Source organism: Scomber scombrus, chromosome 4 (genome assembly GCF_963691925.1).
Source record: "Scomber scombrus chromosome 4, fScoSco1.1, whole genome shotgun sequence".
NCBI lineage: Eukaryota > Metazoa > Chordata > Actinopteri > Scombriformes > Scombridae > Scomber > Scomber scombrus.
Genome location: NC_084973.1, coordinates 3,828,748 through 3,854,805, shown reverse-complemented (window position 1 = coordinate 3,854,805; position 26,058 = coordinate 3,828,748). Strand labels below are relative to the sequence as shown.

General features: G+C 39.6%; 2 protein-coding genes across 2 annotated transcripts; both read right to left on the bottom strand.

The window, feature by feature from the left end:
- Positions 1–11: 11 nt before the first annotated feature.
- On the bottom strand, positions 12–18,579 carry araf (A-Raf proto-oncogene, serine/threonine kinase). Its single transcript, XM_062417281.1, has 16 exons — positions 18,554–18,579; positions 16,445–16,663; positions 15,233–15,336; positions 13,888–13,990; positions 13,542–13,696; positions 11,786–11,884; positions 11,532–11,676; positions 11,342–11,372; positions 11,097–11,227; positions 10,778–10,980; positions 10,224–10,400; positions 9,631–9,677; positions 9,045–9,163; positions 8,604–8,735; positions 7,945–8,079; positions 12–5,591 (listed from the first exon to the last, which is right to left on the bottom strand). The coding sequence occupies exons 2-16, from the start codon at positions 16,553–16,555 to the stop codon at positions 5,451–5,453; spliced, it is 1,833 nt and encodes a 610-aa protein (XP_062273265.1). The 5' UTR covers positions 16,556–16,663; positions 18,554–18,579; the 3' UTR covers positions 12–5,450.
- Positions 18,580–19,011: 432 nt separating this feature from the next.
- On the bottom strand, positions 19,012–25,807 carry imp4 (IMP U3 small nucleolar ribonucleoprotein 4). Its single transcript, XM_062417606.1, has 9 exons — positions 25,745–25,807; positions 24,620–24,728; positions 24,438–24,521; positions 24,236–24,345; positions 23,165–23,297; positions 21,998–22,152; positions 21,803–21,897; positions 21,639–21,712; positions 19,012–19,802 (listed from the first exon to the last, which is right to left on the bottom strand). Exons 1-9 carry the CDS (start codon positions 25,745–25,747, stop codon positions 19,690–19,692), a joined length of 876 nt encoding a protein of 291 aa, XP_062273590.1. The 5' UTR covers positions 25,748–25,807; the 3' UTR covers positions 19,012–19,689.
- Positions 25,808–26,058: the final 251 nt, after the last annotated feature.

The window sequence follows — 26,058 nt, the reverse complement described above, 5'->3', positions numbered from 1 at the left end:
GGTAACACAGATGAATTTATTTATTTATTTAAAGAATAAATCCTGCATCAATATTTTAAGACAAAAAAACTAAAAAAATACTAAGATTTCCTTTACACTTTAAAATAATTTTGTTCTTTTTTGAAACATCACACAAAAAATATAAACAGGTAAAATTTTTGTAATTAAAAAAAAAAATGTAACTGTACACAGCAGAATATACCATTTATTGCAAACTGAACACCCCTGACACCTCAGAAACTATTAACACAATATTGCAATTCACCTACAGATATGAAAAAAACAACAACAACAACAAAAACCCTACTCTGATACAGCTCTCTCACCACCATCATCATCATCATCATCATCATCATCTCTGAAATAAAACAGCCGTGTTGAGTGTGGTTCTCCCCCCCCACTACGCTGCCCCCTGTGGGTCTCCACAGGCAGCTCACTGTTATTGTATGTGTCATGAAGCAGGTCCATTTCATTGGGGGTCTCCAGTAACTGTGGCACTTGTTCCCTCCTTTACATACAACATGTCCTCTTTAGGGGGGGGCGGGCCACTTTTAACACAAGGCTGAACCGAAATCAATCAACATTTCTGATCAGGGAAATAGTCGTCCACTAGTCCTCCGAGTGGTGATTCAAAGGAAACCTGGTCCAACATTATTGTAAAGCACTGCTGCTCTCGCTTTATGGAATTTAACATTCTGTCCTTACTATTGCTGAAAGGTTACACACAGAAAGCAGCTGTTTTTTTTTTACAAAAGACGGGGTTTGTTTCATTCAGCAATACTTATATCTACACTTAAATATCAACAGGAGAGGCAATGCAATGCGCCCCAATCAAACGAGAAAATTTACAGTATTGTTGAAGTGTCGCATTAAACAAATGCTATCGTAGTGAAACCCTATGTTGCTTAAAAAGTTTGATACCTATTTCGTGTGTCTGAGACGTTGAAAAGAAACCGCGGTTAGAAAATGCCCCAGCGAGAGACAGTATCAAGATTAAAGAAGTTATTTGAAGGAGGAGACAGTACCGTGGCCAAAAGAAAAGAAAAGAAAGACCATTCTGGTTAAAGAGAGAGAGATAGAGAGAGAGAGGCGACGATGACGTGAACGTTGCACAGAGCGATCTCTCTCAGTAAACAATACATCCACCTCAAAAAGAGCCGCGCGCACACACGACAACATCTGCAACAACAAAAAAAAAAAAAAAGAGAAGAAGACATCAATAAATAAGAGAAAGACGGAAACTAAAGTCTTTCCCGACCCTGGTTCGCAAATCCCCGCCAAACCTACATCCCCCTCCCCTTACCCCTCCCCCAAACAACCACGATAAAACCACCGATATAACTGGAATGAGTAACGAGAGCTAGGGGTACCCAGCCCCTATTTTCACAACATTAAAAAATATCAAAAAAAGTTCAAAACATCTCATCTGCTGTTATTTCTACTTTGTTCAGTAACGACCGTCCGACGCTCGCTCGATACAGTTCGCGCAACGTTCGACGCCACTTCTCGTTGCTGCTAGTTCATTTACATTTTACACTGGAGCCTTGTTTGTATCGTGAAGCCGATACTCCCAAGATTAAGGTTTATGCCTAAGAGCAGTTACCTCTGTGCTCACTTTAGAAAAAAATAGTAGCAACCCCCTGCTGCAAAGAGCAGAAGAAAACTGAACTGAATAGTTACTTCAAATCTTAACATTTAAAATCCTGACCAAGAAAAAAAAAAAAAAAAAAAAAAAGTCTAGAAAAGTCTCTAAAGGCTCTTAAAGAGTCAAGACAATCTGGAGGATCACTCAGCAGCTGTTTCCATCAAACTATCAATGGCCACTTTTGACTGTGCAGTAGCCTATAGTGACTGAACAGGACTGGTAGACTTGTGATGGATGTAAGTGACTTCCATACGTACACAGCAGCAGTTAGTGGCGGTTGTAATCTTTCCTTGGCTATCTGAGAACGCTCAGATGAGGACAAATGAAGAATGTGTCTTTGTCCTGGAAACTAACTGACTTCCATGCAGCGACCAGGAGTGTGTGAGGGACTAAGCCTGTAGATTTTGTCCTCCATCTTTTACAGTGTAGTCACTTTATAAGATTAATGTGACAGCCAGTATGGAGAGGAGGAATGATTACAGTGACCAACAGCTGCAGGTATAAGTGGCTTATGAGTAGTATATTAAGAAAAATCCAGACCTATCCTAGAATTTTAACCCCCAAAATCAACCACTATTTAAATGCGACCTATACAGAGTGCCGTTAGCTGTTCGAGTGGTAAATAGACCGTACTCAAAACAGCTCAGGATGTACGCCGTCACCGGTCTGGTTGAAGATGACGTTAAAAACGTTCTTTATAAAACATTATTGTACAATTATGGCTTATATATATATATTCGATTCTAAAAAAACAAAAAACAGACGGCTTTCAGGTGCGTCGAAGCAGATTCTGCGTTATATTCTGCTGAAGCCTTATTAGAAATCACTCACATTGCTACTAGAAGCTTTCTAGAAATACAGTACTTTCCACTAGTGTCACAGAGTGCTGGAGAAGAGGAAATACAGCTCTGGGTGTGCTTCAAGTAAAAAGGAGAGGCTCGCACCAAGTCCCTCCTGCACATTTCTGATGTATTGTGCTTTTGTTTGGGATTAGATTTATAATCCATGAAAAAGGGGCTCAGTTTGTCCAAAAAAAACCCAACCCAAAATACTAATTCCTCCCTGTGATTTAAATTCCATGATGCATTTTGTTCTTAAATGGGAGTAGTGTCCCTATCAGCAAGGCACAGGTAGCCACCTGACAATTTGAGGAACACAGCGACGTCAGCCCGATTATAAAGACTCTCTTCTCAATGTCTCATATACTGCAGCTCCACCCGCCATCATTACAAGGGATGGTATTTGTGCAGCTGTGCCCTTTAATTAACCGTTTCAGCCACAATCCATTGGAAGTTTATTGCATCATGAAGCTGTCACACCTGAGTACTGACCGATCAGGCGGGTCAGATACAATCCTGATCTGAATAGAGCTCAGGAGCTGAATGGTGATGGTGAGGAGAAAAACAGCAGCTTGTGATGAACACTGTGAGCGATGTGAGGGATCTTTCACGCTGGTGGGCGGAGTGCGGACGGATGAGCTCGGCTGAAAAACGTTGGTTTGGTTGTACATTCAGCTACTTTGACCACTGTGCTGCTCTGGCTATCAACAGGTTTCCCATGCTTGTTTCCCTTGGTGTGGAGACTACAATACTTAATAGATCAGAGTGGTGCTGCCGGGCGGTGGTGAAGACTTTCCACCTCGCCTCCAACTGTGGTCATTTGTGAAAAATAAACATCATGTTGTTATATTACAAAAAAACTCAAACAAAAAACACTTGTCACACCTACCAGAGTGTCCAGCCTATCAACCACAGTGTTAATGCATCACCAACAGCTACAGTGCTAGTTCAGAGTGCGTGCGTGTGTGTTCATGTTCGGGAGCATGAAGAAGATACTTTTAAGACTACAAATGCACAAGATTTAATACAGGTCAGTGAGGCTGTGCTGCAGCACTGCGCTCGACTCTCAGTATGTCTCATCTGAGGTGCAAAAAACAAAAAAATTACTTTACGTAGCAGCAATACAACTAACCGTTTACATTAAGACTGCGACTTGCTAACATCTGTCAAATCTTCGTTAGACTATAATGAAAAAAAAAGAAACATTGTAAGCAAAAAGCCATCTGACCTGCAGTCCTGCAGTGTGGAGCGTGATGACGTTCTGCTGCTGAACTAGTGAAAAAATGAAAAAGGGGAATAAAACACCTCGAGTGCGCTCACAGCTACAACATGTGTGCCTGAGTGTGAAATAATCCGTACTATTGTATTTTTCTATTGAGATGAATCTGAGCTATTAACATTCTGCTGGGTGTTAGTGTCCTGTGATGATTTAAATGGTGCTTCAAAGACTTTTATTCCTGCACTGGCAAAAACAACACTTGGATTTTTTTTTTTTTTTTTTTTTGGTTAAGAAATGTTGAATATTAGAATGGCTTATTAAAAAAAAGATGTATCCTTCTGTTTACACTGTACAAATATTGGTCCTAACAGTTTAATCCTGTGTTCAGTCTGAACACATTTAAATCAAGTTGAGAAAAATATCCTGGTGATGTAAATAACATTATAAATATAGGAAATGATTCAGTTTCGGGAACTGACAGCGTCTCTTTTAAAAAGAAAAAAGGTTATTTTGGTTGCTCAGAAGAAAAGTAGTGAAACCAGTTTAACCTGGACTGTGTCTGTGTTGTTCCCAATTTAGAAAAGGTTTAAGACTGAACAAGGGACCGTGTGAAAATGCACATTTCTATATTTGTGTGTACATCCGATTTTATCACTCCCTGATGAGTCAGCGGTTCAACTTCCACATGTCAAACACTCTTTTGGCATTTAACTATTTTAGTCTGTTGCGACATTGGTGCGCACTCTGTTCCAACTTGATTTGAAAGACACCCGGGTGCCTGTTTTATCTGCCAGATAAGAGAGAAATGATTCTAATTATTTAGTGGAAGAGAAAATAACTCCGTGTTCTTATCTGTTTATCAAGCCTTTCATTGTCATGCTGTCATTTCAACAAGATAAATCATCCTTTTTTATTTTTCCTCTACATGTTTTTGTACAGTACAGTGTCTGAAGTTGCCGATCTATTGCAGGCTTCTACTAGTTTGGGCTTCCTCTTCCTCTGCTTCTCATGTCAGTTTGATATTATGGTTAAAAATATTGCATTCGCTCTCAATTCCATCTCTTTCTCATTCATTTCAACTGTTGAACATTTGTGAAAACAGTGAATACCGGAGGTTTCCCTGTGAGACAGCGTCCAAGCTTTTACCCTCACTTTGCTTTCATATCACGTGCTTAAATAAAGGGACGCGTGACGACTGGATATTTGAAGTAGAGCTGATAAAGTGACCTGAACCAGCAGCTGGTTTAAATATTTGCAGATGATCACAGTGCTCCTCAAAAGGTCAGAGTAAGACTATTTTACCGTTAAAAATGACTGATGCTATATTGCAGTGTTGTGCTTTTTATGTTTTCCTCCACACAACTGACAATACCTTGCAGTAGGTCGGAGTATCTAAAGCCTATTGGTTACATTTTCCCAATTTGAGATCATCAGCTGGCCCAATCTGAGGCCAGCTGACATATTTACAATAACAGCAGACAATCATTTCACCTAATGAGCAGATCTTTGTCTCTTGTATGAAAGGAAAAGACTAAAAGGATGTGTTATGGTTATTCCTGCAGGTTGTTACTGAGTACTGCAGCTCCGTGGCTGTGCAGAGGCAGGGAGCGAGTTAAGGGGGTGGGGGTGGGGGTTTTGGGAGGGGTCATGGTCTGTCAGGCCAGCCAGCTGTAGCCTCTCTGAGGCACGGGGGGGAATGCTGCGGTTTTGGACAAAGGTGACAGCCTCTCTGCCCAGTGCTGCCGGCTTAGAGGGGCATCAGCCTGGTGGTGTGGAACAGGAGGGGGTTCAGGTCCTCGGCGTGGACGGCCCGGTGGAGTGAGGGCTCGGAGCGACTCCGCTCTATTTTTGGCAGCAGGTCTTGAACTTGCTCAATGGATACCAGGATCTGATGAAAGAAAACCACATGAGAAGCTGATTGTGAGTATGACATTTACGTGTGATGTTCATATACTGCTCCTGTTGGGTCACACTAGTGTCAACTGCTCTGTTATAAACATGCTTCCTGTTTACTAACAGCTGAGGGGGTGTTATGACAGCTGCTGTGTGTGCTCATTATCAACATTTTGTAATAATGGAATAATTCGCCAGACAAAAACAGACGCATATTAGAAATACATTTGTATGCAACGCTCATTCTCACACCACAAATGGATTGGATTAAAGCCACTGTGTGTGAGGGTCAAAGGTCGCTGATTTTCACCCCTCACACCAAAAAACACACTGAAGACCAGTGTAAAGTGGCACGTTGCAAAACTATCATTTTTCTGTGGTGGTCAGGCGTTACCTTTCATTTCTGTCAGTCTATGTGCTGCAGTAATAAACCAATGTGAACCAAACAGCTTTACTGACATATTTGATGTTCTCTGAAGGGATGGGCATTTGAAGAAATCCCCTTCATCAATCCTCGGGACAAATAATGATCAATTATCGATTGATCTTTTTATACCATGAAAATATAAAATACAGTGTGTTTCTTCATTCCATGAACTTATAGTCCAACAACAATCTTACTTAGTCAACTTAATCAAAAGAAGATACACGGTGCTCATAAAAGCAGCTGAGCCTGAGGCTCCGAGCCAGACCTCTTCACATATCAATCACTATGTAGCTCTTAAACACAATTGAGCCTCTTTTAGAAATCATTGTAACAATAACACTAACAATCAAATTTAATAACAACTTAATCAAAAAACTGAATATTACTCAGGACTGACAGTTTTTTTTTTTTTTTTACCAAAACATGACTTTAAAATGACTCCAAAATGCTCCCAGCTGAGAGAGAAAGAGGGAGAGTGAGTGAGAGAGATAGAGTTACTTCTCAATTCTGCCTATTTAACTAGAGCCTCATAAAACAACCATAGTGACTCACCTAAAGGCTACAGTGGTGACTGTCCACTGCTAACAAAGTAAAGTAACGTCAGTCAAACAGCTGAAACACTCTGAGGGGACTTAAGTAGCCGGGATGCAGAGGCATTGTCCAGCCTGGGGAGCCTGGCCACAGTAAAGGTTCATAATGAACTCCTCCATCTTTTAGTTTGAAAAGGTCCCACACCAAACTTCGCCTTGACCTCTTCCTGTTTATGTTTGACATCTACGGCAACTCGTAGGTAGCTGAACCGTTTTCTCTGTCAAACATCGCCCCCGTTGGTAAGATGTCCCATTGCAGCCACAGTGAAATTCACTGCATTGCTTCAAGACTCGCACTATACAACACAACCTCTATTTGACACCAACATTAGATGGATTCAAATTTCACGTGATCGACAAAAAATTCTTGATTGATCATGCCCATCCCTACTCTAAGTGAGATAGGTTACCAGAGATATGTCATCCTGCTGAACTGGATTTCTTCAGTGGGAAAGGAATTCTTATAAATAGTCTAAGACAGTATTTGCACCATGGAGAGATACATCACTCTTGGTGTTGCTCTGGTGTATTTGAGGAGGTTTCATGCACTAAGCTAGTGCATGAAAATGATCTGAATACTGAACTACATACAGCTATAACATCTCAGTTCTAAACTCAGCAGTCACACCAAGCAGACTGGAGATCTCTGTCCATACAGCCTTCTTTTTGTCTGCATCTTTATTATTATTGTACAACACATTGTACAGTATGTGATGTGCAGAAGCAGCTAATATATGTTCATCTTCCATTGTTTAATGTGTTTCAGCTGGGAAGAAATGATTTGAAACATAGATTGACTCCTCAGACGACTCTGTATAGATGCAGGTTTTCTCTTGCGGCAATTGGCTGCAAAAAGTTCAACTATTCCCAACTTCTATTTGGCTGCACTACACCGCAGGTTTCCATAGAGATTGCCTGCCGCAGGACGCTTTTTGGCATCATGATGTAGTATTAAAAAACAAACAAACAACACTGTAACGGACAGAAGAGCACACTGCTGCCTCCATCCTTTGAAAGACAGGTGGCTCCACTGATCCATCAACCATGTCCTGCTTCACACCCATGCATGCTGCTATTATTATCATCATTAGTCACACTTTAATTATCATTATAGTAGTTGCTGTGGTAACTGTGCCTATCTTTGTCTCTTTCTCCTTCCTTCTTTCTCTCTCAACCCCCCCAGTTAAGTCAGATGGTTGCCCACCTACAGTCCTGTTTGAAGTTTCTTCCTGTTAAAAAGGGAGATTTTACTTGCTGCTGTCTGTAAGTGCTGCTCATGTGGGAATGTTGGGTTTAAATTTAATTAAATGAAATGTAATTAAACTTCTCACCTGTGGAAACAGGGGCCTCTCCTCAGGGTTGAACTTCAGGCAGTCAACAATCAGCCTTTTCATTGACTTGGGTGAGGTACTATACAGCTTACTGAGGTCTGGAGACAAATAACCGCGTCCAACCATAAAGATTATCTGAGAGAGGGAAAAAAACACAAAGAGGAGACAGTTAATGGAATTTTCAGTGCGACTGATGTTAGGAAACAGGGCTGGTACCACTAACTTAAACCATCATACACATAAAGAGGATAATGGACAGAAATGCAGGTATAAAAGTCTTCATTAGATAAAGCTGGTGAATATGAGGAAGGCTTCTTCTATGGTTATGTATGTAGCTCCAGCTGTTAGTCAGTTGGTGACCATCAGTGGAACAATACCTAAGTCCTGAGTGAATTATTTTTAAATATCTTGCTTGGATTGCAATCTGATGACATCTGCTGGTTTCAAGAGGAGGAATGTTGACTTTGGTGTTTGTGTTGAGCAGATGACACAGTTGCTCTAAACTAAAACTATACATGTCAGAAACTACCAAGAACCAATGCACAACTTTCCTAGAGTGTGAAGTTAAAAGTTCCAATCATTTGACAAAGATTCATCTGATCCTCTTCTTTTAGACTAAGGGGGTATTGTGTGAACACTAAATAGGAGCGTAGTGTAACCTGGTCTCTGTTGTTGATATTTGAGTAAGGCAGGTGCCCTGACATCAGCTCGAACAGCACCACTCCGTAGCCGTATACATCAGACTGGAATGTATATGGGTTGCTGTCCTGCATTCGGATCACCTCAGGAGCCTTGGAGACAAAAAAAAAAAAGAGAGAAAAAAAAGGCTGTTTAATGAACAATAATGATACATTAAACATTACTGGTTAAGCTTTTTTAGCTGAGTAATGTCTTTAATATAGGCAGATTGTTTTCCTACATACAGTATGGTCTTCTAATAATACCCAGATATGTGGATGTATCGAGGTTGTGTAATAAGGAGCATTACACAAGTCAAAATTTGGTTGTCTCATAACACTAAGGTCATATTTTTTATAATAACAATCATTTCCTAAGGTGTCAAATATTAGATGCCATCATTTTCAGTAAGAGAGGCTTACCATCCAGAGAATGGATCCGCTGGGTTGTTCTACCTGTTGAGAACCGCTCCACCGAGATTTCACCGTGGCCAAGCCGAAGTCACCGATCTTAACGGTCCAGCCCTCGTGGAGAAAAATATCTAGCAGCAGAGCTCAGGAAATTATCATAGATGACGTAGTGTACATATTCATAGTATTAGAAACAGGAAATTAAGAAATGAGTGACTGGTACAAAAGAATGAACAAAATAGCAGTTGACTGGGTGACTGTTGGTGTTTTCTCAATAAAAATTATACTTGTTGATTTCACATTCAAATTTAGGAACATCGTCCTGCTACAATGTCTAATAATTGGAGTACAATGTAAAACAACTGTTATACAATTCACTGTTTAAACTGAACAGAACTGAAGCCAAAATAATATACTGTGTGCTGTACACCTTTGCCTATTAAAAGACTATGATTCACGTATGTGGTTTCAGCCACAGAACATAATGTGCAAATCTACCCTTGTGGTTATTGGTCGATTCTTCAGCAGTATACGCTGATGTCTGTCGCTCACACGCACGCACACACGTCACGAACATGCACAGACAATAGAAGGATACTGTTTGATTTCAGGTCTCGATGAATTATGTTCTTTGCGTGAAGATAACTGAAAGGAAGAAGAAATAAGATCAGTCATTTTTATCTGTGTGACAGCTGCAGCAACACATTTTGTTAACTCTACTTATAGAACACGTTGTAATTTTAGAAAGCCGTATTCAGCATTCTCAGAAACTCTTCTGCAGTAATAGACTTAAAAAAAAAAAAAAAATCTCTTGCAGTAATGTTAAAAAAACAATTTAAGACTTTAACACACACACAACAAAATAAAGTTAATATAAATCTTTAAAAACACTTTTCATTTTAAGGCCTAGTGAAACTCCTGATGTCACTGCACTGGCTATGTGTCACTGACATTTAAGTTTGAAGCAGACACAAATCTAAGTTTAACTCTCACATCCCAGTTTTCAGTTTTCAAACCACAGTTTCAGCTGAGATTTCAACAAGTTCAATGCTTTTAATCTATGAAATGTAAATCTGATTCATTCCATCTTTACCAAACCAATATTTATAGTGTGTGCTGAAAATACGCTGACTTTTCAAATGTGTAGTACTAGTAAAAAGGAGCTCGAGTATTGAGTTAAGTAGGTCTTACTCCATGCCCTGTGCTGTCTGTCTGGCCACATCGATGCGCCGCATAGTGTCAAACTTAGTTTCGGAGACGTGCAGATGGCGGTAGAGGCTGCTGCCTTCACACCACTGAGTGATGATAGCGAAGTTGGGCTTAGTCATGTAACCCATAAACAGCAGGATGTTGACGTGGCGAGTCTTCCTGCAGAGAAGAGGGAACGGTGTCAGCATTAGAAAGTACAATCTCACTCAAGTTTGACTTATTCAACAGTTTCAAATGAGATATTACATAGTTATCCCAATAAGAGGCGGTTATTCTTGATGGAAGTGATAGGCTGTTGTGTAATAATAATAATAATAATAATATGCAAATGTAGCCTCCACTAACCAGTCACATAACATCCAGTGTGTGGTACTTGGTCGTGTGTGTGTGTGTGTGTGTGTGTGTGTGTGAGGTCACAGTAATCTTTGACCACCAAAATCTAATCAGTTCATCCTTGAGTCTAAGTGAACGTTCCCTTGCGGCATTCCTGAGAAATGCGCTTCATGAGAACGGGAGGGACGGACCTCACTACTCACCGTAAGACCTGCATTTCGTTTTTGAAGGCCTGTAGCTGCTCAGGCGTCGGCTCTGTGACTTTAAGGATCTTGATCGCCACGTCTCCGTGCCACTTGCCCTTGAAGACGGTTCCAAAGGATCCGGCGCCTATTCTCTTCTGCATGGTGACTTCTTTCCAGTGAACCTCCCAGTAGTAACTCGAGTCCCTGTAGCCTCCTCGGTGCTGAAACCACACATGGATTGTACATGTTTTCAGCTTTATTTGTAAATGGACATTCAGTGGGTGTGAGCCAACCTCTCAACATGTTGCCTTGTTAAATAAGCTCAAAGACTACGCACCACTTTCTTTTTGTCGTCAGATGAGGAGGGCTTGCGTTCCTTGTGCTCTGAGGGGGATTTGGGCGGTCTCCTCCCTGGAGAGCCCATAGAGGTGGGTGGGCTTGTGGAGGGCTTCGGTGACGACTCAGAACCTGCATAGATGAGGAAAAAAACAGCACAAGGGAAAACTTAAAAAATGAGAGCAGCAACACGTACAAAATGATAAATTCTGACATGAAGGAAGGGAAATACGAAACAAAACATACCTATAATATTGTTTGAGGATTTTAGTGCTTCCTAAAAAAGAGAAAAAGACATAACATAATAGATTTACATTTTATTACTTAATACACAGGTTATCTCACATCAGGTACGCTTTTGGTTTTATAGTTTTCAATCAGATCCTTTTGTAACAACAGCAACCAATTCAGACGTGGACTGTGCAGCCACACTGACCTCTATGATGCTGACACCAGCAGGGCCCACTGTGCTGACCATATGAACATTGGGGGTGGAGGTGGAGCGATGCCTCTGTAGAGACTGGCCGTCTCCGCCAGGCATGGGGAAGGGAAAGGCTGATGTCGGGGACAGGAGGTCCATCCTAAGTGATGTGGTGAAAAGAGTCACAACTTGAAATGTTGAGTAGCAGTTTCATAGATTACTGCTGTCCTCTTCATTTCAATAGAATTTCAATTGGCATGTGAGCTTACCCAGGAGGCTCTGGGGTTAAGGCCATGTTGCTTTGTGACGGGGAATTATCTGGCAATAATATCCGAGGGTACTCATCTGTGCAGGGATGGGGATCACACCTGGATAAAAAACGCGGGTGGAAAGGATGAGACAGGACAAAAAAAACCAACATAATAAACAAGGGATCAGACAAAAGGAACTCACATTTAAGGACTACGGTTGGTGAGGCTATGGTTATATGAAATGCTGAGATGCTTTTTAACATAGACTCTCTGAACCAAAGATGAAACAATGCCAATAAAAAAATGTTATAAGAACTGTAACTCAGCAATTCAGTGCTTGGTTTTGATTTCTTCGATTAAAACAGTGAAAAAACAGGTTTATAAGCTAAATTTCTATCAGTGACTAAGGTCCTGTTTACACCTGGTATTAACATGTGTCTTGGCTCATCCAATCACAAGCAGTCAGCTCAAAGTACGTCTGTTCCCACCTGGTATTAACAGGCATCTTGAGTGACCACTTGTGATTGGGTCACACTTCCTCGTTCTATATTCAAATTAACAACATTTGCAGAGACCAAATTCATAGTTGTTTTAACCAGCATAAGGACCGGGGGTCTGAGGCACAGCAGCATCACAATAAATCATAATAAATATCCAAAAGGTCACACACACAGTCCAGGTTCACACAATGAAAGTGTGTGGAGTAAAGCAGCAGTCGTCCTGATAAATCCTCGGCTCATTATGTCGAGCAGCGCAGCAAACTAAAAACTTTAGTTATCAACGAGACAGGACAGAAACAGAATGAATGGATCTGCTCGAGGAGATCAGGTCAGCTGAGTCAGGAGGAACATCTTTTAAATCTCTTCTTAAAAACATCCTTTTATCAGAGAGCTATTCCTGATTTTGAAGTCTGTTATATGGTGGAGTTTTATCTGTACTGTCAAAGTTTCTGCTGGCTTGTAAAACACTTTGAAAAGTGCTCTATAAATAAAGATTATCATTATTATTATTATCGTTAAAAGTTTAGCTTCTGAAATATCTTTTTAGACAGAAAAGCGAAGAAAAGAAAAGTTGCTTTCTGGTTTTGGTTTAATTTCTATTCCAATTATCAATATGAAACAAAGCAAAAACCAAGAAAAAAAAGAGAAGTGGATTATGATTCTCTTTGTCTATGCTGTTATCAATCTAGTTGAACGCAGCTTTGGATGGAGGGTTCATGGACTGGGAGGCAGCAAAGCTGTTCCTGTGCCTAGCCTAGTAAATACAGAAGCATAGGATACGTTGAGTAGTGGCTCCTTCAGTGTGGCCCAGAACACACTGCTAACAGCATGTTGCCACATACAGCCCAAACAACCTCTGAATATAGTCTGAAATCTCAATGCGGCATCAATGCGTCAAGATGCATGTTTGTGTGAACAGAGCCTACGTCAACTGTGACATGACAAAACTGACATTTGCAAACAGGAACTGATTAGATTTCATCATATCAGAGATAAAACACAGATGCAAAAATATGTGTCCATACAAGAGATGAGCTAATAATGATCAGCTAGTAACATTTTTTTTTTTTTTTTTACACAATCATGTTCATGTGTGGATCCATGTTTAGATACTGTAAATGAATATCTCCCTTTCCACCTCACAGATGTGACAGGTGGAAGTTCTTCAAGTTAGAAAATAACTCTCGTCCTTGTCACATGACCAGTAAGACTCCCAAGTACACCTGCTGAATAAACTGATACCTGCATGTTAGAAAGCTGCTCCTCCAACTCACCGTTTGCTCACTGTGTCCATGTCAACACACACAGTGGGGACCTTGCTACTGCAGTGCTGGTGAAACTTGTAGCCGCATGTCTGACATCTGAAGCCGTTAAAAAGAAACTTGTGGCAAAAATCACAGTAAGCCAGCTTGAAGAAGGTTTTCCGTACCTGCAGGTAAAGAAGACACAGTTACTTCAATTCACGTCTACAGCAGAAACCTTTCAGATTATTTAAGGTCGGGGAAAAAAAATGTATATATGGTGGTTTTGGAGCTGATCGGTTGCCTTTCTTTAAATAGCTGGTACTTCAGAGAATCCGTTAACATAAATACAGGGTTTGTAGGTTTGCTGGTTACTTACAAAGTTGTGCATGGTAAGGGGAATATCATCCAGGACCTCGACCAGAAGCTCCTCTCCAACCAGAGGAGTGATGTCTGTGTCCCAGTCTGTCAGTCTCTTACGACTGGATATGCAAAGACAAGTACAAATGAATTAAAGCAAAAGGTTTCTACATATATCAGATTTACAAGATCCTAACGCTACCTAAAGCTGCTATTTACACCTTTCTAGTATTTGCCACAACAAAATGACATTTAAGATTCCTTGTGACAATCTAAGGGAAATGGCCTTCTTCATTTGCCTGTATCAGCCAATACTGTATGATAAACTGAGATGATGAATGTGTGTAATTTGTATTTATTCTGCAGTTTAACCTATGACATGCAGTTATTTATGAGAAACACAAACAGTCCAACAATCAGAGAGGTCGTATACGAGCAGTTACCCAGATGATCTAATCCACTTTATGTGTGAGTAAAGCTGACAGTGAACAAACCTGGAAAGTCAATTCCTTATTGTAGTGGATACACCAACTACGTTAAGTAAGGTGGGTCAAAGTTGAACTGGAGAATTGGTCTGTAAACTGTGCTGGATGTTTACAACGGACAGTTGAGGGTAATAACTACTTTTACTTTCCTCTTCAAATATCAGACTAACCTGAGGGTTTGATTACCTGAGTGTTCATGTTTCTGACTTCTTCTTTCTGAGTACAGTATTATTATTGATGGGATTGATGGCCAAAACTATAAAAAAAAAAATGGATCCAAATACTTCTCTTTAAAATCTATTGCCTGTATAAATTACCTGACCAGAGTAAAGTATATTAGCTAGACACTATTTTTGAACATCCGGTGGACACACAAGTGAGTGTGATCCACACCTGCCTATTTCACACTGTGCAATATGCAGATGTGAGGTGCAACAAGGCTGTGAGAGATGGAGATGATGATGATGATGATGATGATAAATAAATGTATGAGGAGAAAAGAATGTCTACCGTTTCATATTTTTCTCTATTGTTCTCTTTATAGCAGGATTTTTCATCACTTGGAGTCTGTCCATCTTTCGTGTATTACATTGATACATTCTTTTTTTCTTGGCTTTTTAGTCAGGAAGCTTTCATTGCACTTATAGTAACATAATGAGTTTAGTTGTCGTCTAATTCTGCACTGCTGTCACATCAACTCTCACCAACTATTTAAATCAATGAATTCAAATGTGCTACATCATTATTGGGATATGAGATATCAGGCATGCCTCCTAGTCCTACTGTTGAATCTCCATGTTTTATGTAGGTGATGATTATGGTCATCTTGACATGGTGTGGGAGGATTCATTCATTCAGTGTGCAACAATGCAATCTTACCCTTCTAGAAGGCGAAATACAGCACAGCACTCCTGGCTTAGACCTCTCACTTTGAGCGCTTTATCTAGACTCTCGTGCACAGTCTGTCCTTGTCGAACATTCACCTGAGAACATGAAACAGTGTTTGAACAAATGTGACTTTGAAATGGCATTCACTGGTTGTGTACATTCGGATACAGGTGACAAAGAGGCGTGCTGATAAACTAGCCTGACAGAGCTGCTGCAGAATAGTGTGAGAAAAGAAAACTTGAGTCCGGTGTACACGTCACTTTTCTTCCAAATAATAATGATGCTACATTACTGTTCAGACCACATAAAGCTTTAACAGAAATCATTGTGTGATGTCAGTCACCCACAGCTTGCCGGTCTATGGTGATATTACTGCACACGATGTTTCACAATGAGATGTACATTTCTAACACAGTGATACAAAGCAGATCTGTTTCAAAGAATTGTGTCTCTGTTCATTTCACATCTAGAGCCCAGCAGGAAAACTGGAAGAGCTCAGCCACATTTTTGGTTTGGCAGGATTTTCTTTGAGCTAGTTAAGTTCTCCTGGCTTCTAAAGTCATCATTTTAAAAGAAGAAAAGCTGTGTGTTTGTGTCTGTGCTGGATGAGGAAACTACACAAGCAGATGCATTTATCTCCATTTAGCAAGAATTTTCAACAATGGGTTGTCTCCAATATTACAGTAAAGGCCAATGTTGCAATAATCAACTTCTGCCAAAAAGTTTGACTTATCAGAGAGGAAACTGATGACGTATGTATGCCTTGCTATGGTTGGTTTACAGATGTAAAAACACATGGCTTACTGTTGTACAGTAGAGAGATAACTTAAACATTTTAAATACAATCAACAATAATCATGTGACAATTTAGCACAATGTTGCCATGACAGCACCATTTCACAGCTATTTTTCAGAATATGGAAGCATGGTGTCTAAGTGTGATTAGAGTTATAACTCAAATAAATGGAGGATGGTGGCCAACACCATCTGTGAAACCTGACACCAACTGCCCACTAGCTTACTCACTGAAATGCTGTGAAACATATCAAACTTTGTGTGAGTAATTACACTTAAAACTAACAGTGCTGGGGAAGTTGTTTTACAGGAGGTGGTAATGACCTACTAACACTCAGTCTCATTACAACATGCTCATATTTTCATTTGTATAATTGATAAAGAGCAGTGCGGAGCCAATCATCTCACCACGGTCCTCTGCTTGTTGGGGAGGTAGACTCGGATGGTGCCCCCACCTCGGGGTACATCCTCCGGACTGGTCTCCCCCGAGGAGGAGTAGGAGGAGGAGGTGGAGGACATGATGAGAGGCAGGAGGGACGCTGGACAACACAGCACTTAAAGACACCACGACCTCAGGAGAGCTTCATGCACAATGGGATCCAGGAGAGTTAGCCCTTTATAAAGAACCTGAAACAATATGGACATAATTCAGTTTGGATGTAAATATAGCTGTGGAGATTAGAGCCTGACTGATATATACGTCAGCTGATATTATCGGCCGATATTGGCCTATCACAAATATATCGGTATATGTTGTCTGATATGTGTTGATTTAAAAAAAAAAAAAAAAAAAAAGTTATATCATCAACATTTAATGTATATTTGCTCCTTTTTAAATGTTAGTTTAATATATACGTACATGTTTTTTGTTATGTGTTATATAGTTAGTTATAGTTAATTATAATTATTAAACTCCCAGTGAAGTTTACTGTTTCAGTGCACTGAAGTCATTTTATACAATAAAGTTTATTGTCAAATGATAAAATTAAATTTTAAGGGATCATTGCAACAAAAAAAAGAAGTATGTTTATATAGAAAATTAATGGGTGATATATCAATATCAGATTTCTTTTGCTCCTTAATATCTGTTTTAAGCCTCAAAAATCCAGTATTGGTTGGGCGCTAGTGGAAATATAGTGGGTCTCATAGGTGGTGGAGGGGTTTTTGGTCCTTGATATTATGATCAGGGCCCTCCTAAAACATCAACTGTAAGAATCCAGCATATTATACAAAGCGTGCCCCTATTGTCTCCATTAACAGTACCAATATATCATCAATGTGCATATACCACATTATACATACACACAAGTTATGATGAAAAAGTAGAACACACATCTTATTTTTTTGTTTTATGGCCATTGAATTATAGATGGTTAAATAAACAAGAATGTGTATGTGTGTGTGTGTGTGTGGGGGGGGGGGGGGGGGGGGCTTTGCACTTAAGCTTTCAACACTGCTCTTATCTATATGAAGAGAAGGTAATGTCAACCTTTGCTTAAAAAACGCTGACGGTTCAACACAGATACATATCTTGCATAACAAGAATCACTCGTTTGCTGCTGAGCAAGCAGAGGAAACACTTTCTACTCTTAGCGCTGTTTAGTTAGTTTGAAAACATTGTGTGACACTCCAAATGAAGCTCAACGAGTCCTGTAGGGTTATTTAGTTATTCTCATAGGAGATAAAGTCATTTGTCATGAGGGAGGCAGTAAAATTGAATACTATGAATTATGTGTCTCTCATAAAACAGAGGAGACACAGACTCCGTCACAACATATGCGCAACATAGCGGCACAAACCAACCAAAACGACGTTTACAAGCTAGGATTATCTTAAGCAAACACCCAAAGTATTCACTTACCCCCAAAATAATGTCGCTGTTAGGTTAACTGAGCAGACCCGACGTCAAATCAATGCTCAAACTCTACACTGACAACAAAAAGTTCCAAAGCCAACTCGCCATCTAAATTACTTGCGTGATGCTAACTGCTAGCTGACGTTAGCCAGTTAGCTTAGCATGGGATTTGCCTGACTGTGTAATGTGACATTTCCACTTTGGAGGAGGCCATGTTACTCGCGGTGCGCGATTTAACGACTTTAGAAAACTACTTATAAAAAGTAGCGGCAAGTAGTTGAGTAGTAACACAATGACAATATAATGCGATTGTATTAAAACTTCTGGTAGTTCATCTACGCTCGATTTGATACGGTAGTTAGCAGGACAGCGCTAGTTTGAGTGTAAGAGGAGATTATGTGGCTAACTCGTTCAGCTATAATGCTAACTCCTAGCCTGCTAACGTTAGCCAACTTCGGGGGTTTTACCAGCGCGTCAGCTTGTTAGCTTCTTCTGCTGCTCTCCAAAAAAATATACAAGTATATATATATAACAGCGATTTAATTCATTGACATGCATACAACAACACGACACACTTGCCGTTATGCTTTTCTCACGACAACAGCAAAACCTTCCGCCGTCAAATTGTTGTGATACAGTTTAGATATAAATTAAACTCTTACCTGTAGCAGCCATCTTGAATTCTCTCAATCTGAAGTCGGATCTGTCACAAGAACTTGAGGGAAAGCGGAAAAACCTCCGAAATGCTCATTTGCCATTGGTCAATTCGCGTAGCGGCTTGTTTCCATTGGACAAAACCAGCTGTGCTTATTAAGAGTGGGAGTGGAGTAAACTGTCGCATCCGTGACTGTATATAAATATGGTTTTGTCACGTAAATCAACTACGCTATTTATTTAATTGCCTGGACGCAACACTGTCTACCCTGATACAAACAAATATAAATATATAGATAAATCATTTCCTATACAATTTTAGTATTTAGTTTCAGTTTTTCTGTTTATATAAATTGACAAGTATGCTTTACACTTTCTTAAATGCTGCGTGGTGCTAACAGTGCAGCTATCCTCCTGCATCCTGATATGTATGTGGTTTCAGTATGAGTCAAAAAAGAGCCAATAAAAGTGATGAGAAACAACTTTATTATAAAATAATTAGAATACACACAATACAGTATGCATTATTAGGTCTTTGTTAAACAATGTGTCTGTAAGGAAAAACAAACAAAAAATAAACCTTGATTTACTTGAAAAATACTGTCACTTATAATAGCTATAGGTGCAGTTTGATTGATTACTGGATGAATGATAGTCATAATGAAACTTGACTTAAACATATACAAGATAGGGTACAAAACCGGACTTTTCATTTTAAAGGACCAGTGTGTAGGATTTAGAGGTATCTCACAGTGAGGTTGCACATTACAAAAAACTGAATACCCCCCAACCCCCTCCCTTTCAAGCATACAGCAGAATGTACAGTGGCTGAAAACCATGAAAAGCCCTCTTTAGAGCCAATGTTTGGTTTGTCCATTCTAGGCCTCTGTAGAAACATGGTGGACTCTGTGGAAGAGGACCCGCTCCCTATGTAGATAAAGGGCTCATTCTAATGCAATGAAAACAAAACAATTCTTATTTTCAGTTGATTATACAATATTTAAAAACATAAATATTATATTCCATTTCTGCCAGGTCCGTTATGCTACATGCCTCTAAGTCTTACACACTGCACCTTTAGGTGTTTTTAAAACATAGTCCAAAAGCCCCTTTAGACAACAGTTTGGTTATTCTTTATTAGTTCCTATTGCACACTGAGGAACCTCCTTTTCTTTGACGTGTGTGTGTATGCGTGATGACGCCACTCCACATCCGCTGTGCTCTCGTTCTCCAGGGTGCCGAGTTTGATCATGTACACTATACAAAAAGAACACAACATGTAAATATTATACACATCTCAAAAGAAAAGGTGGCACAGAACAGATGGATTCCACTTAAAATATACCAAAATTACACATTTCAGTTGTACGTCTTAAAATATAAATCCTCAGTCCACGCTGGCTATTTTTCTTCTTTAGTGATTATCTCATTAGTAACATATTTGTCACTTCAGTTCTTGTTGAAGAGTAGTTAACTAACACTGATGTTTTTACATGTAACTCTTAACAAAGTTTTACAAAGGTTCAGCTTTTCTTGTAGCTATTTTAGCTGGGCTAGCATCTTCCAATGGGTTTTCACTGGTCATTATATAAAGGATCAGTCTGACACTTTAGACTCCAGTATTAGACTGGTGTCTCTTTGTTTCTGTGCATCCGTTGCAGAGATCATGCCAAGGTGGTACTGGATTTTTAAGCAAATACCAACATTGATTTAGACCCTTTTCGCAGTAAATATTTTGACTTGTCAAAGCAGGAAAAACATCTATATTAGCTCTAAGATAAGCTGTACTTATCAGATTCATACTGATGTTTCTATGATCCTTGATCCTGGTTCGTATTATGTGGTTATACTGGTACCTGAAGCAACACGCAGGGGCTGTTTTCAGTCTGAAAGCCCTGAAATGGCTCCTTTCAAAACACGCAAACCTGTCACATTTACGTGTTGCATCTTGTTGGCTAGTAAGTTTTTCCTCATGTTAAGTTACAACACTATGTAATCCTTCTTCCAGTCTAAGTGCTGACAAGTCGTGGACCTATCTCTGGACTAGATTAACCTATAAAAGGTGGAAAATCTCTTCGACTGATATATCGGTCAGCTGATATCATTGGCCGATATTGCCCTATGACAGATATATAGGTATCGTTGTGTATGCTGTCCGATATGCACTGTTTTTTTGGCTTAAAGTTATATGGGCAGTGTTTTATGTGTATTTGATCGTTTTTCTTAATTCAGGTGTAATATATATGTACATGTTTTTTGTTCTATGAGTTTTTGACTCATAGTTATTTAAAATGATTAAATTCCCAGTGAAGTTTACTTCGTCAATGCACTGATGTCATTTTATACAATAAAGTTTATTGTTGAACTGTTAAATATCACGGCCTCCATTACATATCTATGTCATAAGTGTCTGATAACTGTAGCAGCAGTTGTATAACTTGAGGAGCAGTAAGTTAGTCGTAGTAGTAGAAGTAGCAGCAGCAGGCAGGTGTAATAACAAAAGCAGAAAGTCAGTATTATTAGTAAAAGTAAAAGTCACTGTAGAAGAAGTAGTATGGAGTTAGTAGTAGTAACGTGAGTAGTGGCAGGCAGCAGTAAGTTAGTAGCATCAGTAGTCATGGTAACGTTAGCGAGAGTAACTTAGCTCTCGAACTTTTGCAGTGGGAGCAAATCTTGAACATGTCCGTTCACGACATAGTTATAAGCGTCTAATGATTTGTATGCCTTCATTTTTTGTGTAGACGCTCGGTTTGTCAATTAGGTAGGTGTAAATGTCTGGCCATTGTACGGTGGGCAGTCCTGTCAAATTGTCCATCCAGTGAGTGAGAGTGTAGGGGTCAGTGAATGTCGTCCCGTCAGTCAGTGTCAATTTTTTTAAATAACACACATGGCCTCAGAGAGTTAGTGTATTTACATATTTACTCAAATTTGATTTTTCCTTGTCCATTCTTGCCAAAACTCGTTAGAACACGCTAGCCGGCGCCCGTATAAACGCGCTAACAAGCTACCTTTTGAGATGTTTTGCCTCCAGCTAAGCCCCGCCCCCAAAAATATGTCACACTGTTTACAAGCTGTGAAGGGGTCTATACTTACACTTCATTTCAAACCTGGGTCCCACTTCTGTCATCTCAATGTTCTTGTGGTCTGTTTTCTTGTAGGTGTGATGTCTGTAATAAAAAAGGAAGCTCGTGACTGTCAGTATCAAATATTACTAAGTGTGTATGACATTTCACCAATGGAGAACTTTCCCCACTCACCTGAAAGAGATGAAGTCATCTTGGTTGGCAAATGTCATTACGCGCCTACTGTCGTCTTTCGGCACTGGAAAAAGATACTTGAGGATATTCGACACCTGCGGCGAGTAGGAATTAATTAGTTGCGCGGCACAAACTGCTGAAAGAGAATATCGGTGGCGTGTGTGTGTGTGTGTGTGTGTGCGTGTGCCAGCTCACCCTCTTGCCGAGCCGCGAGGAGAAGTTGTGAAAGATGAGGTGTGGGTAGGCCTCGGACATGGTGCCTATGTCTGGAACGTCGTGCCTCATTACCACGCTGTAAAGTGTGAAGTAAGCGGTGGGTCCGAATGGCAAGTGGCACACTACCAGGCCATCTGTAAATATACAGGAACAGAAAAAAAGTGTTTACTTTCACATTAATACTCTGATTACAGCGTGCGCTCACTTCAAAATCACATTTTTATCTCATTTTCCATTTTGTCCTTTTACTAGTAGGACAATGCTATGCTTTTAACCAACAGAAAAGGATATTTTAAAAAGAAGACATTTTGACATAGCCCCAATACAAGAATGAAAAATGAATGAGGACTGAATGCTTTCAGGGTGTGAATTCTACCATGACGTTCAGGGAAGTTCACTTGTTTTCATCATCAAGGGGAAATTTTGGGTAAACTTGTAATCTGTTAGTTATCTTCTTTGTTTTACATATCTGATAAAAGAGTAATGGCAGTTTAGAGACATGTGGAGTGTGTTGTTCAGACTGAGTGATTTAATGATGGAAAAACCCCTCCTGTATGAATCACACAGCAACTTTAGCCCAGATCCATGATGATGAAGATATGGAAAAATACAGACGCATGGCAAAAGTGGTATATTATCAATACTTTAGAGTCCGCCCCCCCCCTAAAATTTCACAAGTTATGTCTTATTAAGAAGGCACCCCGGCTGGTTCAGTTTCAGAGTCCTGGTACTGTGCATGCTGGCTTACTGGGACTCTTGAATAGAACAGAGTCCTTGTTAACGTGATTAGTAACATCTGTACTTTTCCTAACATGACAAGTCAGAATATCTGCTGTGAAAAAAGGACTATTCTTGACTATTCTTTTGTGCATTATTTAAAGGGGAAAAAGTGCACAGCAACAAACTAATATTTCAAGCTTGTTTTAAGTATGCACACTGACTTTTTGGAGTCCAATAAGAATCGTATGTCACTTTCCAGCGTGATGACACAACATACTAAAACCTGCTTAGAATTAGAGTGCAGTATGAATGGGATGTAACATTGGTCTTGTTAGTAGTTTCTTAATGTGACTCTTCTAGTACACCAATCTGATCTTCTCACAAATATGAAAAAAAAAAAAAAGATGACTAAAATAAAAGGCGTACCTGGCTGTCCTCTTGTTTCGTGCAAGATGACGAGGTCGGTAACGTTGTTGGCTTTGCAGGCTTGCACCAGAGAGGAGATCTCATGGTTTCCTCTGTTCATACGCTGAGCTCCAGGGAACATCAGCTTTACTTCCTGTGGACACAGGTTACACAGAGCGGGTTATATCACGTTATCACCTGCTGTGTAAACATGCATTTAAAAGTTGATCTGAAGCTAATATTCAGCCGTCCAAAGGGGTCAAATCTTCATCTGCTATGTTTCAACGTTACAGTGTTACTATACTTCCACCACAGCTCAACAGGGAAACAATAAGAGGTAATTTGATGCTAAAAAGACTGTAAATGTGTCAGATATCACTTGATATGACTAACTCAGACTGATGAAGCTGAATAGAAGCTGATCATCTACTTTTAAATGACTGTGTGGACACACTGTGGATTTAGTCCTCCATCACTTCCATTGAAAGCACATTAGAAGGAGATCTTTTAATAGTCAGTATGAACAGGAGAAATTATTACAGAGAGGAAAAAACCTCTTTACTGTTCATATGGACACCTGACTGCTGGTGTAAGACACACTTGAAAAAAAAAGTGAAGCCGTCCTTTAAAATGCCCCTATATGTGCATGCATGTTTGGCTGTGTTATTATTGTTAGATTAAACATTAATCTTGTTAAATATGGTGTTTAAAGCAGGTAAAAAATACAATTAATAATAAAAAAATCTAGAGGATGCAGCAATGCTTTATTTTATAAGTCGGTCATTTCCAAATAATTGTTGCTTCCTGTTAAGAACCAGGTGCCACTGACCGTGATAATACTTATACTCCATTTAAACCTGAATTAATATTAACTGATTGTTCATTTTAATATATCATCTATATATGTGGAATTGTTTTTCTTGACTGTAGAAAAAATGTAAACACAAATCTGTAAGTTCAGCTGACCTGTTGTTATCTGACCCAAGGACTCTCCAGGTTATTCATTGTTATTTAATAAGTGTACAAGTTCCTATGATTTGTAGCACAATACCGTACAGTGTGAGCATGTCACCACACAGAAATGAACCCGACCTTTGAAAACATTTTGAGTCTGGAGCTGGGGTCTCTGGACGTGGTGACCATGACTTTGGGATCTTCCACTCCGGCCCATTTGTACTCGTCATCCATGTGTGAGCTGACACCTGTGCGGATGAAAAAATAATAAAGTGATGATTGAACAAAATGGGATGATAAAGATTGGTTGCTGTTGAAAGTGACAAGCAGCGACACTCACCTTCTGCACCTTCATCATCATATTCCAGTAGTTTCTGTAACTGCAGAGCGTCTTTGCGTACCTCGGTTGGAAGGAGACGATTTTCTGCAGAGACAGAGAGAGAAAAAAAAAACCTGGATTAAACTGTGATCATTTGCCTCCCTCGCTACTTGCAGATGCGAAATCTGTAATATGACCCATACCATCGAGAGCACCCTTCAGCTTCTCTTTCTTCTCTTCAATTGTCCGCTGTCTGTCCTCCTGCGCCTTCCTGTACAGGTACTCCCGCCTCTGTCTCACCTCTCGACGAAGCTGTAAACATTACAACACATAATCTCATGTAAGGATACGCAGACTGATGAAGAGAATACAAACGGTTGCTGGCATACTTGTAGGAAAACAGAAGACTGAGTGAGAAGCATTACAGAGTATGAGCATGAAAAACTGTACAGGGATGCACCGATATATTGGGCAAATATCGGTATCGGACGATATTCTTCTTGTTGACGAACATCGCCCTATTGGTAAATAGGATACAATTCGCTGATGTCAGTGGTTGATATTGTGGTTGTTTGCAGTCGGATGGTCAAACTCAGTCACTCAAAGACAGTGGTAACAGTAGCTATGTAAGCACAGAAAATTAAGTAGGTAATTGTATAGCAGGCTGAAGGGATTTTAAAGCAGTGGTTTTACAAAAAGAAAAAAAAATCTTGTTAAAGTTATTAAAGATCGTTTCATGAATTTGTGCTCTTTCAAAGACAGAGTAATGATGGGGAATCAAACAATTAAGTTACTTTTTTTTTTTTAAACAATGATTTCTTTGTTTATCTGTGGAATAAATAACAACAAAAGATAATAACATTATCCAAAAAAAAAAAAAAAAGGGTATATATCAATTATCAGTCAAATTCTCATTTTAAAAATCGGTATTGGCCCAGAATTTCACAATCAGTGCATCCCTAAACTGTACGTGTTGTTGCTCGTAAAGAAACAAATGGCAATGTCACAATGCCACTATACTATACTATACATGTAGACATCCTTCATCCTATCAGCAGCCTTTAAACATGCTGATTCTACACTAGACTCACATATGAGGAGCTGGCTGAGTAGCAATGGTATAACACATATATATATAATACATGATACATACTAACATACGTGGTACAGACTCATGTTTACATTCATTAACGTTATGAGGCCGACGTGAGTTAGTGCTACGTGTAGCATTAGCTGCGCTGCTAACTGAGCTAATTAATACATTTAGTGTCAAGCTTTTAAACAGGCACAACGCTCAATAACATGAATATATGAACTTTATCACTCACCATGTTTTCTCTTTAGCTAGTTGCTAACAGGCAGCACTGCTCCTCACGTGGACACACAGCGAGAGGCGTACAAGCGTTACCCTGATTGGCTAACAAGCAACCAATAGGAGCGCTCAATACTGACTGACGAAGCTCGAAGCTGGAACAGACTTTCAATAAAATAAAATAAAACAAATAAATAAATAAAACAGTAATCATGATGTTCAATTAAAAAAAAGGAAGAACAGTAATTATGACTAAATTAAATATTATTTTGAATCTCAATATACAAAAAATAAGAAAAGGTTATCTTTTATCATAAATCTACCTCAGAA